Source organism: Myxine glutinosa, chromosome 13, assembly GCF_964187855.1.
Source record: "Myxine glutinosa chromosome 13, kmMyxGlut1.1, whole genome shotgun sequence".
Taxonomy (NCBI): Eukaryota; Metazoa; Chordata; class Myxini; order Myxiniformes; family Myxinidae; genus Myxine; species Myxine glutinosa.
Genome location: NC_136273.1, coordinates 3,270,301 through 3,290,026, shown reverse-complemented (window position 1 = coordinate 3,290,026; position 19,726 = coordinate 3,270,301). Strand labels below are relative to the sequence as shown.

The 19,726-nt window shown below is 44.1% G+C and overlaps 1 protein-coding gene across 12 annotated transcripts in view; it reads left to right on the top strand.

Annotated features, from left to right (window-relative positions):
* Positions 1 to 18,945, top strand: part of LOC137438511 (formin-binding protein 1) — a 244,247-nt gene extending 225,302 nt beyond the window's left edge. For 6 of the 12 annotated variants that reach the window (XM_068133616.2, XM_068133612.2, XM_068133609.2 and 3 more), the window contains 2 exons: positions 14,810 to 14,931; positions 16,435 to 18,945. In XM_068133616.2, coding sequence (XP_067989717.1) covers positions 14,810 to 14,931; positions 16,435 to 16,649 — 337 coding nt within the window. In that variant the 3' untranslated portion in view covers positions 16,650 to 18,945. The remainder of the gene's footprint in view (positions 1 to 14,809; positions 14,932 to 16,434) is intronic. The other 6 variants (XM_078766955.1, XM_078766952.1, XM_078766953.1 and 3 more) reach the window with 2 other exon arrangements.
* Positions 18,946 to 19,726: the final 781 nt, after the last annotated feature.

Sequence of the window (19,726 nt, the reverse complement as noted above, 5' to 3'; positions counted from 1 at the left end):
CAGGGAATTACCAGTGGACTGGGCTCAATTTGCCGACCTCGGAAGGGTGACAGGCTGAGTCAACCCCCCTGGTGTTAATTCAGCGATCGACCGGGATTCGAACCCAGGATTCTAGGATCCTAAGCTGGCACCCTGACCGCTAAGCCAACACCAGGCTGTCCAATAGAGCTGTCAATAGGCAATAGAGCTGTAAAAGCTGTCCAATAGAGAAAGATTATTACATCAGCAGGTGCACTGTGTGTGTGTGTGTGTTTGTGTGTGTTTGTGTGTGTGCGTGCGTGTGGTTTGTGTGTGCGTGTGTGTGTGCGTGTGTGTGTGCGGGTGTGTGTGTGTGCGTGTGTGTGTGCGTGTGTGTGTGTGTGTGTGTGTGTGTGTGTGTGTGTGTGTGCATGTGTTTGTGTGGGCGTGCGTGCATAAAATAAATTGGTGATGCGTACCGATAGTCCATGTGATGGGCATATCAGATCATGTTAGCAGTGTGGTTTTGTCTTTCAACCTGCAAGGTACAGATGGAGGAACAAAGCTGTTACACCTGCTAAACATTTTCATGGAACTGAGGGATTTGATGGGCATGAATGGAGAGACAAAGATTTGTACATTTGAAGTTATAAAGATTTGATATCCCAGTCACTTAAACATGAACAAGTAGTTATAAGAGAAATAAATTGGAGGATATCAAAATTTAAAATACAATTGATTTCATTTGCGTAAATAAATTTTCTACAAAATATTGACATCCACAGTAAGTATGTATATTGTGTTATGTGGAAGGGGGATCCATAGTTAGAATGTAGTAAGATTATAATATAGCCTGTGTGTCTCATGTAGCATAGATTTACTCTTGTAAATAGGGAAAATGTTTTGTTAAACGTGACCCCAAGGAGGTAGAATATGTAATTTATAGACAGTATAAGGGATAAGGTTGTATGTGTAAAAAACCTCCTGTGGGCGAGTGGGGCCTTGTGAGGACTTGTACAAAATGGCACATGACAAAGCGCTTTACGCTGTAAGGCGGAAACATCATGAATTGTTTGGCCAGTGCACGGCAAGCAATGCTGGTGAAGTCAGCTGTAAAGCCCTGTAGAGAGACAGAATACTTTTATTGGGATCGCCCCACTGGGTGGGACAGACCAGAAGATGGCACCTCCCACAAGCAGTGGGCAGCCATTCAATGGACCTGCCACAGGTAAAGGCTGTCCTCGAGTCTACAAGGGCTGTAGCTGTGCTTGCACACGTGAGTTGGACCTTGGACTTCAACATAGAAACACCTCTCTTCTCTCTCTTGCGTATGCTCTCGCCTTCTTCGTCTCGCTAGCTGCCTTCATCTCCCATTCTGCTTCATCATCAAGACAGGGAGGACTGCTCTCTGGAAACGTTGGCATCACCTTACAATCCCTCGCCTCCACTGCATCGCTCTTGCTATCATTCCGGTCCAGAGCCACACTTTGTCTGTGCGCCAGCAACAACCACCAGCTTCGTGCTAGCGAAGGTCCTAGTCTGCTTACCCATTGTTAGAAAGAGTGTGGTGTGTGGCACCAGAGCAGGGTTAGGATTGTTTATTTACAAAATAATTTATCCACAAAATAATGTATGTATATGAGGCCAAAAAATATATATTTCCGGTCTCTGGTCAGCGCGTGCATCGATTTTGACCCTGCGCGTCAACAATTATTTTTTTTCAAATTTCTAACGGTGCCGACAACAGCGCGCACCGTCTATATAATATAGAGCACATCATAAATTATAGAGCACATTAAACATAAACAATGCCGCGCCGCCTCAAGTATTTGCGTATACTTGAGGCGGCGCCGAGACGAGATAATTGCAATTAAGTGAGCCGTGACGTCACGTTCTCGCCGAAAACGCGATTTCGAGCTTGAGGAGCCATATAATGTATGTATGTAGCCGGGCCGGCGCGCTATCTCGGGAAATATGAAAGATCTCGGCTATCGACGTTCGCGCATGGTTCTCCCCTACAAAACTACGTTTAGTTTGTCCAAATCCAAACAGCCGTTCCAAAGATATGAGTAGTTTTGTGTGCCGTGACGTCATGAATCCAATCGGCTGGATATTCATATTGTCATTTATTGAAACGAAGACGTTCTTTGTCGGGTTCGTGTGAAGCAACCAGAAAGCCGAGAGAGAGCTGCGGGTGGTCTCGTTAGTTAGGCCTGGATCCTATCTCGTTTGTCCTGAAGTTGTAAGTGTCTGTGATAATCTGGTGGACTAGGAGAAGAGATCGTGGGAGTTGAACCACACCATACAGCCCAAATGCGCATGCGCGGCTTTGATACACATGCAGCGTCATCCCGTACACGAAAATTGGTCCAGGGTGTAGTCATTTGCGCATGCGCGGTTTTTTCAGCATTCAAATGCTTCGGCAATCGCCTGTTAGACCACTTGCGCATGTGCAGTGTTGACGCGATCGACGCATTGGAATGTTTGACGGTACGACGAGGCGATCTCGAGAACGAAATGGCAGTCTATAATTATATGCTTGAAGAACTTAATGATTTTCAGAATAAATACATTTTAAAATAACTTATTAAGCTTGTGTTCATTATTTACAAAAAGGCCTACCAGTCCCATTGGCTGTCTTTAATCTTTCTCTGGACGGCACCACGGCAGAAGAGGAGAACCGCAAGGCATGAGGACACAAAACAACACCTTTATATGTGCAATCCATGCTTTTCAAAAAGAAAAAAAAACCGCATCGCCGCATCAATTCTGGAACTTTGGTCTGACCGGAGACCAGCAATATATTTTTTTCGGCCTAACATGACTCTACAAAAGAATGTATGTATATAACAACCCCACAAAAGAATGTATGTATATTTTAAAAAACCACAAAATAATGTGTGTGTATATATATATATATATATATATATATATATATATATATATATATATATATATATAACTGTAAGAAATAGTAGAAACTCCAAAGTACGAGCAGGGCGTCTCATTTGTATTGAATATATAATCGTTAGATTAAATAAGACGCGGACGTAGCTTCAGGACGTCGATCTTTAATTGTCGACAAGCTTTCGACCAACAAAGGTCTTCTTCTGAGTCAGCCCCAAGTTCGACGGAAGTGACTTTTTCACTTCCGTCGAACTTGGGGCTGACTCAGAAGAAGACCTTTGTTGGTCGAAAGCTTGTCGACAATTAAAGATCGACGTCCTGAAGCTACGTCCGCGTCTTATTTAATCTAACGATTATATATATATATATATATATATAACATAATCCCACAAAAAAAACCACCGTTTAGAGGCCATTTTTCCCCGCAAAGCGGGGGTTGGCCTTTTCGGGGACCGTGGTAGTTGTTGTTTTTTTGGCCCCCTTTTTGAAGCAATGTTTTACGGCCGGATGCCCTTCCTGACGCCAACCCTTTTTGCCGCCTTAAACGACAAACAGGGAATTACCAGTGAACTGGTACTCAATTAGCCGACCTCGGAAGGATGACAGGCTGAGTCAACCCCCCTGGCATTAATTCGGCGATCGACCGAGATTCGAACCCAGGATCCTAGGATCCTAAGCCGGCACCCTAGCTGCTAGCCCAACACCAGGGATACTCCCACAAAAGAATATGTATACCGAAACTTTCTTTGTAACTTTTTCTTTTTGTAACTTTCGGTAACATAATACCACAAAATGATGTATGTATATAACAACCCCACAAAATGTATGTATATTCAATCTTCTACGACTGTGGGTAAAAGCTGAATTATAGTCGTAAATTCATTCAAAAAGAACAAAAAATGTCGGACGGGCCCCGGGAGGGTTACAGGCTAGGTGGCGAGGCCAGTCGAGGCCGCTTCGGCCAGGCTGGGCCCATTTCGCATTTAAAACCTGAGCTGAATTACAGTAGTCAATCTTCTACGGCTGCGAATAAAAGCTGAATTATAGTAGTAAATTCATTCAAAAAGAACTAAAAATGTTGGGGCGCGCCCCAGGAGGGTTATAGGCGAGGTGGCGAGGCCAGTCGAGGCCGCTTCGGCCAGGCTGGGCCCATTTCTCAATTAAAAGCTGAGCTGAATTATGGTAGTCAATCTTCTACGGCCACGAGTAAAAGCTGAATTATAGTAGTAAATTCATTCAAAAAGAACTAAAAATGTCGGGACGGGCCCCGGGAAGGTTGTAGTCGAGGCCGGTTGAGGCCGCTTTGGCCGGGCTCGGCCCATTTCGCAATTAACAGCTGAGCTGAATTATAGTAGTCAATCTTCTACGGCCGCGAGTAAAAGCTGAATTACAGTAGTAAATTCATTAAAAAAGAACCAAAAATGTCGGGACGGGCCCCGGGAAGGTTGTAGTCGAGGCCGCTTCGGCCGGTCTCGGCCCATTTCGCAATTAAAAGCTGAGTTGAATTATAGTAGTCAATTTTCTACGGCCGCGAGTAAAAGCTGAATTATAGTAGTAAATTCATTCAAAAAGAACCCGGGCAACGCCGGGTGCTTTCGGCTTGTGTATGTATATTTTTTAAAAACACAAAATAATGTGTGTATATAACATAACCCCACAAAATAATGTATGTATATAACATAACCCCACAAAATAATGTATGTATATAACAAAACCCCACAAAATAATGTATGTACAGCATATAACATAACTCCACAAAATATGCATGATAAGTATAGACTGTCCTGTGCATGTAAAATAAACAATTATTTATTTTATTGTTTATATTTATCAGAAAGTATTCACAACATTTATACCATAAATAAGAGTATTTGTGAATCGTTTTCATCTAAAACTAAAAAACACATTATTTACAGTTTTGTAACAAGTCATAGACTTTGACCTAATAAAACACAGGTTTCCCCGCGTGTAAACTTATGAGACTTTTTTGTGCAGATACAGGACAATCATATAAAGCATTTAGCACTAAAAACGATTATTACCGGAAATGTCTGGGTTAGGATATTTTCATGTTAATTTGTACTGTACTACAAAGGAAAGCATCGAACAGGGAAAACGGAGGCTTACAGTGAACGCTCCGAAACAAAACAGTGCATTACATGTCACACAGAAAAAGAAAATGCTGCCATAAGCAGGAGTTATTGTTGTTGTTGTTGTTGTTGTTCAGAAAAAAACACTTCCCCGACACACGCCCTTTTTTTTTTTTGGTATACAAGATCGAGGTTCGTGTAAGAGCTAACATCAATCACAAAAAAACAAAAACGGACACACAAAACATACAATAAAGGGAGCGGGAGACAAGATGGGGAGAGAGAGGGAAGCACACAAGTAAACAGCAGAGAACAGGGACATCGGGAGATCTGTGGGAGGGAGAGGGCTTGGGGGGAGGAGGCGTGGGAAGGCGGGGAGGGGAGGGGGGGGGGAGGTATAAAACACATGGACACTGCTAGAACTTCCAGGAGAGAAAGACGTCGGGATATTTAAAAACAAGTGTATCTGGGGTGAATTTTATTAATTTTTTTATTTTTTATTTTTTTGTATACAGGATCGAGGCTCGTGAAAGAGCTAACATTTATCACACAAAATTTCAAACAGACACACAAAGTATATAATAAGGGGAGCGGTAGACAAGATGGGGAGCGAAGGGGAAGCACACAAGTACAACAGCAGAGAACAGGAACATCGGGAGATCTGTGGGAGGGAGAGGGCTTGGGGGGAGGAGGCGTGGGAAGTGAATTCGGGGTTGGTTCTAGGAAAAAAACACATGGACAGAGAGAGCTGGGGAGCAAGGCCGGAGAGGAGTCGGTAGAAGACAGAAAGACCACCAACCTGCCTGCGGTGCATAGGTGAAAGGCCCTCGGAGTTAGCTTCATTGTGGGAGATTCCAATGATTCTGAAAGCTTTGGTTTCAACAGCCTGAAGCCGAGCTAGGTGTGAGGCAGGAGCACTGGCCCAGAGGGGAGAACAGTATTCTATTTAGCTGCGGATGAAAGCCTTGGATGTTGTGAGGAGCTGAGGTGTGCCAAGTGTTACGTGGTCCCCTCGGTGACTACCTGGTCTCGGTGACCCCCGGACCGTGAGAGGAACTTCGCCAGAAAGTTATATTATATATGCGCTTTCGCAACGCAATCCATAGGAATTCCACCCAAGAGAAAACTGATGTTCAATGATATATTTCAATGGTAATGATACCATACAATTTCAATGATACAATCAAGGATATATCCCCCGAGCAATCCACCATCAACAATTCACACTCAACAATCAATCCCCTAGATGATTAAGATGGCCATCTTACATACGTGTGTCCCCTTTTGTACTCACGACCCCCTTTGGTCTCTGTCCCTCACAATGTCTCTGGGCCCCTCCTGACCAAGATGATGGTCGGCTTCGCCGCACTCGGGCGGTTGAACGAACCCCGGGTGGACGTGTTTCCACCGGGCATGTATCGTACCGGGAACCACGGCTGCAGCCCCCTCCTGGCCACGCGAAGCGGGTACTGTAAAGCAGGCAAAAGCCACACGCCGCTTGCAGCGCGTGTTAGGCCCCAACGTGCGACCCGTACGCGTCTTTGTAGACGGTGCCGCGAACGGTGCCAGACGCTGGGTCGGTGCACGGCCCCACGGCAGCTTGACGTGTCCACCGGGTAGGTACACGTCCCGGTAACTCCTCTCGCCAGACGGGCTTGGGAACGCCACTTTTCCACGCGGCTCAATATCGATCCCACCTCTCGTCGGAGCGGGGCGAGGAAGAAGAATCCTCGTCGCTTCTCTCGACCTCGTGTCTTTTCCCTTCTGTTTCCGGTCTCTTTTTCCAGAAGGGCTCCTGACCCTCCAACCACAACAACCCTTAATCGACTACACATTGATAAGCAAAGACCTGAATAGTAATTCCCATACATTCCCATAAATATGTAACACTCCCCCCCTTCAAGAAAGAAAGTTTGAACCCAGCGAAAACTTTCTTTGCCGGCCAACTTGGATAAACAAACCAGATAACTCAACCCCCCCCCCCCCCCCCCACATTATCAGTTCCCCCCGGGCACAGTTATCACTTAAAAATAAAGCAACCAAATTTCACCAAAACCCCCAGAGATTTTCAAAGGTAATTCACTCTGGACAAAGCACCAGCAACGACATTGTCCCTGCCCTTTACATGTTCAATTTCCCATTGGACTCCTGCCAAGCCAAACTCCATCTCATGACCCTCTGACTTTGACTGTCAGTTTCTTGTGAATGAAGGTTAAGGGGTTGATCAAAGATCCAAAGTTAAGCAACTCGATAGCACTTTTTCCGGGAGGCCAAGCCGAGTATTCACTACATGGATGCCTTTAGGAACGTGGAGTTCACGGTTAGTCCGTGCAGGAAAGTTCTCTACATGGACGCCTTGAGGAACGTGGAGTTCACGGTTAGTCCGTGCATGAAAGTTCACTACATGAACGCCTTTAGGAACGTGGCATTCACGGTTAATCCGTGGAGGAATCTTGGCTCGGCGGCTCCGCCGCATTCAGTGCTTCAACTTTTCAGAACTTCCCTAATAATTATGGTGGGACCGCTTGTCACTGTAGTCCCATGAATAGCGGTCTCCTTCTCGGCCACTACTTTGACAATCCTTCCTTCGGGAGCTGCCGTAACTCAGGGAGCCTCCATAATAATATTGATTGCGGCCACCACCAAAACTACCGCCCAGTTGTCCTCTCCTGTAGACCTCTCGACGCCTTCGAAATGCCTTCCCTACTGTTATGGTCCGACCCTCCAAATCCTTGCCATTCCAATTCTTCTCTGCCTCTCTGGCGTCTTTTGTGCTTGCAAACGTGACAAAGCCGAACCCTCTTGACTGTTGCGTTTCCCTGTCTCTTACCAACCGCACTTCCACCAGCGGCCCATATCTGTTGAAGACAGAGGTCAGAACTTCTTCCTCTGTTTTGAAGTTCAGTCCCCCTACAAATAACTTGGTACTTTTGTCGCCATCCCGAGCTGGTGTGGTGTTATTTTCCCTGCTGGGCTCTTTACCAACCCTCAGGTTACCATAAACTTGCCCCCCGGCCAAATCATTCCCGATAACCACAGATACACCCTCTACAGGAAGCGTGGCTTGTAAACCGACGGTGACCGGTCCTGACACCAAATCGGACTCCAAATGGATGACATGAAGTGGAGCACTAACACCGCCCCCGATCCCCTGTAAACGAACACTATCCCCCGTTGCCGTCTCCTCGGACCATGGCAAAATGCCTTCAAGCATTAAAGATTGATGTGCTCCTGTGTCCCTCAATATCCTAACCGGTCTCCGGTTAGTCGAGGCTCCATCCAGTGACACAAACCCCTCTGAAATAAATGGTTGGTAACCCTTTTGATGGCGATTTCTCACAATGGCCATTGCATTTGGAGTCGTACTAGTCGAACTCCGCTCCTGATTTTCCTTTTTCAGGGCATAACATTGGGACATCACATGTCCAGGTTTCTTGCAAAAAGCGCAAGTAGGCCCGGAGGAAAAACTCGTGGTCTGCCTCAGGCCCCCCGGAAAATAAGTTTGTCTTGGGCCCGTAGCCCCCTGATTTCTAACAGTTGGGGTATCATAGTTGTCCCCATAATCATCTCGAGGCCGCCGCCATGTAAGGTCGTTCTCCGCACCGGGTGTTCCATAACTCCCCTCCTGAAGTCTAGGCGAGGAGTTAGGTTTGTGGACCCCTATTCGGTGGGTTAAGGCATAATCATCTGCCATGGTGGCTGCGTCCCACAACTTTGGTACTTTCTTTTCCTGCAGGTACACTTTGATGTCCTCGTGGACACACTGCTGAAATTCCTCCACCAGGATCAAGTCACGCAAGGTTTCGAAGTCTTTCCCGACTCCTTTTGACTCACACCACCGATCAAACATGTTTTCTTTCACTCTGGCAAACTCCACATGGGTCTCACTCTCCCTCTTCCTGGCATTCCTGAATTTTTGCCTGTAAGCTTCCGGAACCAACTCATAGGCTTTGAGGATGTGCTTCTTCAGTACCTCATAATCTGCACATTGGTCCATTGGTAGCGCCGAATAAATCTCTTGAGCTTTTCCCACCAGCACACTTTGCACTAGTATGGTCCAGGCCTCCTCCGGCCAGTTTAATTGTCGAGCCACTTTCTCAAAGTGTGGAAAAAATTTCGCGACTTCCTTTTCACTGAACGGTGGAACCAGCCTCACATGTCTGCCCACATCCCAGGTTTTCTGGTTAGGTGTCGACCCCGTCAGCAAGGGTGGTACCTCTCCCCGTTCTCTCATTAAATCCAGCTCCTTGAATTTTATCTCTTGCTGAAGCGCCAGATCACGTTCCTTCAACTCCCTTTCGGCTTTTCTCTCCTCTGCTTCGAGTTCCCTGGCCGCTCTCCTCTCCTCTGCTTTTCTCCCTTCTAACCTTTCCTGGAGTTCTCGTTCCACTCTCCTTTCCTCTGCTTGTTTCTCTTCTCTCCTCTCTTCTGCTTTCCTTTCTTCTTCTGCTCTTTCCTTTTCTGCTTTCCTTTCTTCTTCCTTGATCCGTTCCTGGCTCCGTAATTGCAACTCCAGTTTCCGGAGCTCAACGTCTTCTGGTTCTTCGGGTAGCCACTGCCAGGCTAACTCGTCCCATGTTCCTAATCCCACCATAGACTGTATCACCGTGGTCTGCAACTCTGCCTTCCTCAAATTAGTTCGGACCTCCAAGTTGAAATGTTTGGCCAATTTCAAGAGGTCCGCTTTTAGTAACGCTCGGAACTGTGCCTCACTAGGTGTTACCGCAAAGTTCTGTGCAACAAACGCCATGGTGACTATCGTTAACACCTGTTAACCTTCACCCAAGACTTTACCACAATTCCTCAAAAATTTACCAATTAATAATTAATTAATTAATTTTAATTAATAAAAATTATTATTTTATTATGTTATACAATTTTAAATCCCGGACGTAGACCCAATTGCGAATCCGCAAATCGTAATTTGGACGAGCCCCCAATTCTGTTACGTGGTCCCCTCGGTGACTACCTGGTCTCGGTGACCCCCGGACCGTGAGAGGAACTTCGCCAGAAAGTTATATTATATATGCGCTTTCGCAACGCAATCCATAGGAATTCCACCCAAGAGAAAACTGATGTTCAATGATATATTTCAATGGTAATGATACCATACAATTTCAATGATACAATCAAGGATATATCCCCCGAGCAATCCACCATCAACAATTCACACTCAACAATCAATCCCCTAGATGATTAAGATGGCCATCTTACATACGTGTGTCCCCTTTTGTACTCACGACCCCCTTTGGTCTCTGTCCCTCACAATGTCTCTGGGCCCCTCCTGACCAAGATGATGGTCGGCTTCGCCGCACTCGGGCGGTTGAACGAACCCCGGGTGGACGTGTTTCCACCGGGCATGTATCATACCGGGAACCACGGCTGCAGCCCCCTCCTGGCCACGCGAAGCGGGTACTGTAAAGCAGGCAAAAGCCACACGCCGCTTGCAGCGCGTGTTAGGCCCCAACGTGCGACCCGTACGCGTCTTTGTAGACGGTGCCGCGAACGGTGCCAGACGCTGGGTCGGTGCACGGCCCCACGGCAGCTTGACGTGTCCACCGGGTAGGTACACGTCCCGGTAACTCCTCTCGCCAGACGGGCTTGGGAACGCCACTTTTCCACGCGGCTCAATATCGATCCCACCTCTCGTCGGAGCGGGGCGAGGAAGAAGAATCCTCGTCGCTTCTCTCGACCTCGTGTCTTTTCCCTTCTGTTTCCGGTCTCTTTTTCCAGAAGGGCTCCTGACCCTCCAACCACAACAACCCTTAATCGACTACACATTGATAAGCAAAGACCTGAATAGTAATTCCCATACATTCCCATAAATATGTAACACAAGGAAGGACCTCGCACGACGGAGGATGCCCAGTCGGCGACTGGCCTTGAAGGCCAGATTTGAAATGTGGTTTTCCCAGGAAAGATCATGGCAGATAGTGAGACCCAAAAGCTTGAGTGACAGAACTTCTTGGAGAGGATTATTCAGAAAGTGGATGGGAGGGTTGTCCAGTCGGTCTTTTCGGAGAGACAAGGTAAGAGTGTGAGATTTGTTAGGATTGAAAGACATGTTCCACTTGTTTGATCAGTCTGTGATTTTGTCCAGGTCTGCAAAGAGTGAGGAGGCTGCAGCCTGCCGATCTGAGGGATGAGGAATGGAGCGGCAGAGAGTGGAGTCATCAGCAAAGAGATAGAGAGAATTTTCAAGAGAGTCAGAGAGATCATTGATGAAGACCAGTAAAAGCACAGGGCCCAGAACACTGCCTTGGGGAACTCCAGCCTGAACAGGAAGGGGAGATGAGAGAAATCCATTCAGGGCCATACGTTAGCTACAACTGGAGAGGAAGTCCTCAAGCCATGCGTGGAGATTTCCATGGATACTATAGGAGGAGAGTTTGGTGAGCAGAGCAGGGTGCCAGACTGTATCAAAGGCACGTGATATGTCAAGGGAGACGGCTCTAATTTCCTGTTTGGCATTGAGGACTTCCATCCATTGCTGAAACAGCAGAAGCATCATGTCCAGAGTAGAGTGACCTGGTGTGAAACCAAATTGATGATCAGAGATCAAGCCGTTTGAGAAGAGGAAAGATTTGATATCCGAAGCAATGATGGATTCCATGACTTTGCTGATAATTGGGAGAAGGCTGAATTGGGAGAACGCTTGTTTCGGGCTTTGTGAAAGGAAATGAGATTTCCTTCCATTGGATTTGCTTTCCAGGAGGCGAAGGCAAGTTGTTTCTGGGCAACTGCCTCACCACAAGATTCTGTGTACCATGGACGGGAGGAATGGTATGACAACTGAAGACGAGATGGGATAAATCTGTGCATGAGAGAGAGCAATTTACTTTGGAAGAATTCCCAGGATGAGTTGATGTCAGAGGCGGTAGAGATGGGAGACCAGTCCAGATGATTGATGGCTGCTTGAAGACCGTGCCAGTTGGCCTGAGTGAAATTAACGGGGGTAGAAGAGATCAAAGCTTTGGATGGGGGAAGATAAGAGATGGTGGTGAACAGCTGTTTTGAAGACCTGGAGGGAGGAGTGGGATTGAAGAGAGTGAGGGTGTTTGTTCCAGAGGCAGAAGTAAAGAGGAATGAAGGAGTGAAGGTGAGCAGAGAGTCTTGATTTTGGCAATTTCACCAGAAGAGGGTTGCTGTCTTTCTTCAGCATCCACCCGATGAACTACGCTCTATTTTGTGAAGTTAATTTCTGTTAAACATGAGTGATAAACGCCCTGCTAATGAGCCTGGGGGCAGAAATTTTATTGTGGACAAAACGGGCCCATGAACATCCCAGGAACAACCACATGGTTGACACTTGACGATGACGTACAGTCGCTGGGGGCAGTGGATCCCGGTCCATCCTCGTCCTCCTTGCATTAGGCCACTCCCCCACCATTTTACCTCCCACTCCACCTCGACAAGCTCCATCCACGACCATCATTGGTGAATACAGTACAGCATTGTACATTACTTTACATGGTACTTTATATTATTTACATTCTACTTTTACTTATTACTTGTGAAAATCAAAGGTTCCTCAAGTGTATTGGTTGGTCTTGTGCATTATTCTGTCTGTTTATATGTAAATTGCCTACAGTCACAATTTTAAACCGATCTGTACGAAACTTCACCAAACGGCAGGGTTGGTCATATGGAAAAAGACTATTGATTTTGAGGTGAAAAGGTCAACAACAGGTGGAATTTATAAAATCCTCAATTTTCATCTGATTGACTTGAAGTTTGAAAAGGATTTGCATATCAGGTCACTGAATTAATTCAACTACCAATTATTTTGGGGGTCAACATAGGCCAAAAGGTCAACATAGGCCAAAGGTCAACATAGGCCAAAGGTCAACATTGGCCAAAGGTCAACAACAGGTGGAATTTGTAATATCCTCAATTTTCATCTGATTGACTTGAAGTTTGAATAGGATTTGCATATCAGGTCACTGAATTAATTCAACTACCAATTATTTTTGAGGTCAACATAGGCCAAAGGTCAACATAGGCCAAAGGTCAACATTGGCCAAAGGTCAACAACAGGTGGAATTTGTAATATCCTCAATTTTCATCTGATTGACTTGACGTTTGAATAGGATTTGCATATCAGGTCACTGAATTAATTCAACTACCAATTATTTTTGAGGTCAACATAGGCCAAAAGGTCAACATAGGCCAAAGGTCAACAACTTAGGTGGAATTTCTAATATCCTCAATTTTTATCTGATTGACTTGAAATTTGAAGAAGATTTGCGTATCAGATCACTGAATTCAACCACCAATTATTTTTGAGGTCAACAACTTATCAGGGATTTTGCAGGTATCGTGCTATGCACGACATATTTATTGTCTGTTTGTTTGTATATCAGTCTCCTACAGGTCATAATTTTAAACCGATCTTCACGAAACTTCACAAAATGGTAGAGTTGGTTATAAACAAGAAGCCAATTGTTTTTGGGGTCAAAAGGTCAATATGTCAACATAGGCCAAAGGTCGGCAACTTTGTTGAATTTCTAAAATCATTATTTTTTATTAGATTGGCTTGAAATTTGAAGAAGATTTGCGTATCCGGTCACTGAATTCAACCACCAATTATTTTTGAGGTCAGCAAAAAACCTTCGACTTGGGACACATTAAATGTTATTTACATTCATTTAAATGGGAAAAATCGTTTTCAACAACGTCGTTTCCTACAACGCCGCAGTTTTTAGGACACATAAATGATGTTGTAGGAGAACAACTTTCATACTTACTGACGTTGCAGGATAAATCTATAGTTCCTGCTGGTCCGTCCTCTTTCCCGGACATAGTAATGACCAACCTTGCGTCCAATCTCTGCGTTTCCTCGTCCTTCCCCAATTTCCCTCGTTTCCCCCAATTGTCTTTTCTGATCACTTTCTTGTCGAGGCCCATATCCCTCTGACTATTATTTCAAGGGAACAATCTCAATGATGCAGAATATGGCCGTTTGCACAGGCCAATTGGCAGGGATTTCGATCTGCTCTCTCACAAAAGGAATGATCTACCATCTACAGTGTAGATTCTACACAACACCTGATATCGATTCTGCCTGGGAATACTTTCATAATTGTCTACTTTCTGTCATGCACCGGTTTAAGCCATCCTGTGTGCGATTTTCCAATCCATCCTCTCGACCTCGGAACGCTGAATTTACAAGTGAATCACACACATGCCACCCCAGGAGAAAATGTAGTTGTCGTCACAATACATCATTTACTGTATTTTTGAAACAAGTTTAATAAATATGTTAACAATATTTTATTTGCAACTCATTAGGGTTAATTTGATTAATTTCAAGAAGCTGGTACTCTTGGTCCCCCGCATTTAGGGTGATATGAGGAATAGATCTGTGTAATATGAAAACTAAATGTTGAACGGTTTTGAGATATCTCTTACACAAGCCAAGTTACCAAGATGATTGCCATGGCAACAGAATTGAGCCAATCACCGCCATGATCTAAACAGGTTGCGGTAATATCATGAGGAGGAGATATCTGCAATATGAAAGATAAAATGTTCAAAAGTTTTTGAAATATCATGTACATAAAAGTAGATGGACAGATGATTGGTCGGTCGGACGGACGGAGCTCACTTTAATGTCCCGTCTCCGACCTTGTCGCAGGGACGGGGACAATAACATCCTACGAAATTGGAGTTTGAGGGGGAAAGTGAGTTTGATAGGTTGGGATATGTTGGATTGGGTCAAACCCGAACAAGATGGATTCGTTGTTTAAAGATGTGTGACATCATTGCACGGTGCCTTGTGCTACTTTTGTCATTGTGCACATGTGTAAGACTTTGAGCAGTGCGTGAGTCGGCAGTGTGCTTTCTGTGTGGAGGAGCAGCCCAGATGGAAGCTACACGGACGAAGCTGGTGCTGACACACCGTTGGATTTTGATGACGAGTTTGATGATGATTCTCAAGCCGTTGGCACGTGTCGAGTTGTCTACTCTTTCGACTGTGAGTAATGGATCTTCTTGGCTGTGCCTTTGCTGAGGTCTATCTGATTATCAGAACCAATAAAAATGTTCTGTTGAATATCCTTAGCAAGCTGTTTACTTTATGTGAGACCTTGTCGTTAGATAAAATTGCATCATCTTTCCTCGATTGCCATTTCAACTCAGGCATCATTCCAAGCAGATACACATGCCATTGTACACCACTCCTTTCTTATTCCATCTCCAGGGCTGCATGACGCCATTGCCGGGCACCGAAAGGGAGTACTTGGTTTTCACTCCGTTTGTTTATTTGTTTCCTTGTTGTGCACCGCTCCTTTACTATGCCATCTCCAGGCGCTGCATGACGTCATTGCCGGGCACCGAAGGGGGCTCGCTAATGACGCACGCTGAAAGGGAGTACTCAGTTTTCACTCCGGTTGTTTGTTTTCTTGCTTTCTTCCATCTTGTTCTCCCATCTCAGCACAGAAACTCTGTAGTTCTTTCAGAGTGGTAATTGGGTTCTTTGTCACCTCCCTGAACAAGTAAAGGTCCTTCTTGCCCGGTTGTTAAGTTTGGTTGGACGGCCAGCTCTAGGAAAAGTCTGGGTAGTTCCATATTCTTTGCATTTCCTAATGATGAAGCTCACTCTCACTGTGCTCTTGGGATCTTTCAACACTATAACTTATTTTATACCCTTCCCCAGATCTATGCCTCTTCACAATTATATCTCGGAGTTCTACGGACAGTTCTTTGGATCCATGGTTGTGTTTCTGTTGAGAAAAGTATGTTTCCTTCTAAATCATATCCAATCAATTCGATCACAGGTGTACTTCAATCACGTTGTAGAGACATCGCAAGAATGACCAAAGGCAATTGGATGCACCTGAGCTCAATTTGCAAAGGGGTTGAATACTTATTGACTCAAGACATTTCAGATTTTCATATTTAATTATTTTGTAAAAATTTCCAAAAAAAAAAATTCCACTTTGCTATTATGGGGTATTATGTTTAGATCAGTGACAAAAAGTGTCAATTCAATCCATTTTAAATTCGGGCTGCAACAACAAAATGTGAAAAAAGTCGAGGGGTGTGAATACTTTCTGAAGGCCCTGTACAAACGATGCATATCTAATAACACAAATAATTCCTTTACGCTTACACTGGACATTCATATAATGAAGTAACTGCTGTATATTAAGCATTATTAACCCTCTCCGAGCCATTGCCACAACAATATGATTGTGATTGTGATTTGTGATTATCTTGTCTTTTCTGTGATTGTGTGATTTTGTGTGAATGTGTCTATTGTGCGATTATCTATCAGTCTTGCGGAGGATATTGTGATTATTTTTTGAAGTTCATGTTTTTATAAGTTATTTTGCTAAAGACAGAGCACCATTGATTAATAAAGAATTGAAATTCACCTTTAACTCCCTCAGTTTCCTTCTAAGGGAGACAGGGTCATGTGAGCCATCATGAGCTTTAAAGCCAACGCCTCAGCACTTGTTCTGTCTTTTCCCAGCAGCTTTGGACGATGGAACATTGACGGTTGTTGAGGGTCATGTGCTTGAGGTGCTCGAAAAGGACCGAGGAGATGGCTGGACGCGTGTCCGCAGAGATTCTTCCGAGGGCTACGTCCCGACCTCGTACCTGGAGTACATACCTGAAGATCCTACACATGGTGCCTCGTCGCCTGATCAAACCGAAACAATAATCAAGACCACCATGACATATATTTGAGGACCACATCAATCAGCTGGCAAAGAAAAGGAACCATTGGAGGAGAAATGGTCCATCAAATGGTATCAGGATGGATCCACAGTCAGCGTACTTTAGTTTGGGCTGTGGAGCAGGTTTGGAAACAGGACAGCAGAGAAAACAGGACAGAATGTCACTCGAATAGAGCATGTGATTGTGGATTTGAAGCAAGCCTATGAAACATGACCTTTATTGCACAGCAGGAGAAACAAAACCACATTTAACAAGTCTTTTCTGTCCAAAAACTCGAATATTTCCTTGATGCTCATGCTTTTATATCATTCTTAGTTAGTAACTCCAACTCCATCCTCGCATCAGTTCCCTTTTTAACTATCTCTGCTTTTGCCTTTGCGTTGCGTCAACGTAATCTGCAGAATTATTCTACCTTTCTCTACATTTTGTGTCATTCTGCCCGTACTCACTTCTGCAGCTGGTGGAAGCATGGTATCAATGTGCCAGTGATTTCCCAGTCCAGAGTGATACTCCTATATGAAGCTTATTAATATTTCATTTTTTATTAATTTCAAAGTAGTACTTGCTGTTGCAAACTTTCCTTCATGTAACGGCCATATTTGCTCCTCAGGGAGCATCCTCAACTGCAACCACTCAATGTGCCGGCAGGTGTTGGTTGGATTGAGCAATTTCTTTTTGGCATCTTCACGAGGTCGAGTTTTGAAAACCGACCGTATATCGGTTTAATGATGGGAATTGGGTGCGGGTCGTTTACAGAGACTCAAACTGTGTGTGGTTAAGGAGCCGTTATGCTCGCTCGCTGGGTTATCATACGCTAGATGTCATCCTCTTTGGCCGCTTTACGGACTGAGTATTTGTGAAAACAACAAATAAACATTCAATATTAGTTGCTATTTTAACCTCAGATTTGTTTTATTATTATTATTATGATTATTAATATAATTATTGTTAAACCATGTCTGGCTTAAGTCGGCCTCTTGCATTGTATTGCATACATGAGTAAAGTTGGCTCCTCTTATATTGCGACGTTTATATTTTAGGATGGGTGAGTCTTCTCGAGTGTGATGTGATGTGGCGAGACAGAGTGGGATACTGGGACAGTGGTTGTGGGAGATGTGAAATCAGTCACAAGATGGCAGTATAAATGTAAATGTGTCAATTGGGACTTCAGTGATGATGGGAAAAATGCTTTCTTTGGGTTCGAAAGATTACCTGACTTGTATAATTTTATTTTAATGATGTTTTATTGCTTTGTGCACACACCTTAGATGCAGAGCCCTTTGTATCTCCATCCCTTCCCAAGCTGTCCTTCAGTCTCTGTGGTCCTAGGCCATATGTCTGTATTCAATCTGTGGTCATGTGATGTAATCCCTGGTGCACATTCATCATGCAAGATCTCTGGGCTTTGGCCACTGATAATGACCCATGTGAGCAAACAAAATGGATTGTTACAGCAGAAATAACTTTGAGCAATGTGCAATGGCAGCAGTTATTTTTCATTTTTCCACAAGATCATTTTATAGATCATCGTCTTCGGAGTGTAAGGTTCACCGGGTAACCTTGTTGTATTGACCTCGCTGGTGTACAATCGAAGAGGTTTGTGCGGCGTGGCTCGGAGTGTGGTGGCTCGTCCAGGACCGGTTGTTAGCTACGGAATCGTTCGCAACTTCTCACCAGGACCCCAAATGCTCGGTCGTGACGTGGGTCCTGCCACCACCGATGTGCGCGGTGAACATTTCCTGCCGTCACTTGGTTGTTTTGGTGAAACCTTTATTTTTGCAAACGGTGGCAGTTGAAAATGAAAAGTACTGTGATATATACAGATAACCACCGAAAGTATGCAGCAAGAAAATGCAAAAGCATAGCTAGGTATACATGACCGCACTTTTGCTTTGTCAATGGAGACCTAAAGGTGTTGGGAAAAAAAGTTCTTACCTGTGGATATTGTGAGAAAAATCCTATTAAGGATTGGAGCATTCCACTATAAATAAATAAATCGGTTCAACTGCAGTTGTTATGAAAAATATCCTCAAACTTCCACCCAGGTAAACAGCTATAGATGAGCTTTGAGTGAACAGTTAAGTTGCCATTTCTTCAAATCACCCAACAGTATTGGCCTATCTTGTTTACCGAAGCAACCATTCCTCCACTGTTTTTGGCAGAAACTTTCCCTTCCTTGTATCTTAAACAAAGCTATTTTGCATTCAAGCCTCAATGATGGCTATCCAAGTGTGCTTGTACCATATCTGTGCGAGGCCTATTATATTTAATGTTGCAAAGAAAATAAAACATGCTGTGTATGTCACTTGTTGTTGAATTTTTTTTATATCTCACACTCACCCCACACCCCTCTCCCATAACCCCCATTCTTCCAATAAAATATTGTGTGGAAGGTTAAGTTACTGCGGGAGAATATAGACCTGCCTACCTACGTTTTGGTGTATGGAAACATGACTCTTGGACATACATCTTCAATTACTAAAAGTTGAACTGTGTGTCATGCTTTATTTTAAAGGGTCCTGCTGTCATGGAATAATAAAAATGGTACAGTTAGAATGCTATTAATAGATTTACTTGGTTGGGAAGCTATTCAAAGATTTACTTGGTTGGAAAGCTAGTAACAGATTTACTTGGTTGGAAACCTAATAATAGATTTACTTGGTTGGAAACCTAATAATAGATTTACTTGGTTGGAAACCTAATAATAGATTTACTTGGTTGGAAACCTAATAATAGATTTACTTGGTTGGAAACCTAATAATAGATTTACTTGGTTGGGAAGCTATGAATAGATTTACTTGGTTGGGAAGCTATTCATAGATTTACTTGGTTGGAAACCTAATAATAGATTTACTTGGTTGGGAAGCTATTAATAGATTTACTTGGTTGGAAACCTAATAATAGATTTACTTGGTTGGAAACCTAATAATAGATTTACTTGGTTGGAAAGCTAGTAACAGATTTACTTGGTTGGGAAGCTATTCAAAGATTTACTTGGTTGGGAAGCTATTCATAGATTTACTTGGTTGGAAACCTAATAATAGATTTACTTGGTTGGAAACCTAATAATAGATTTACTTGGTTGG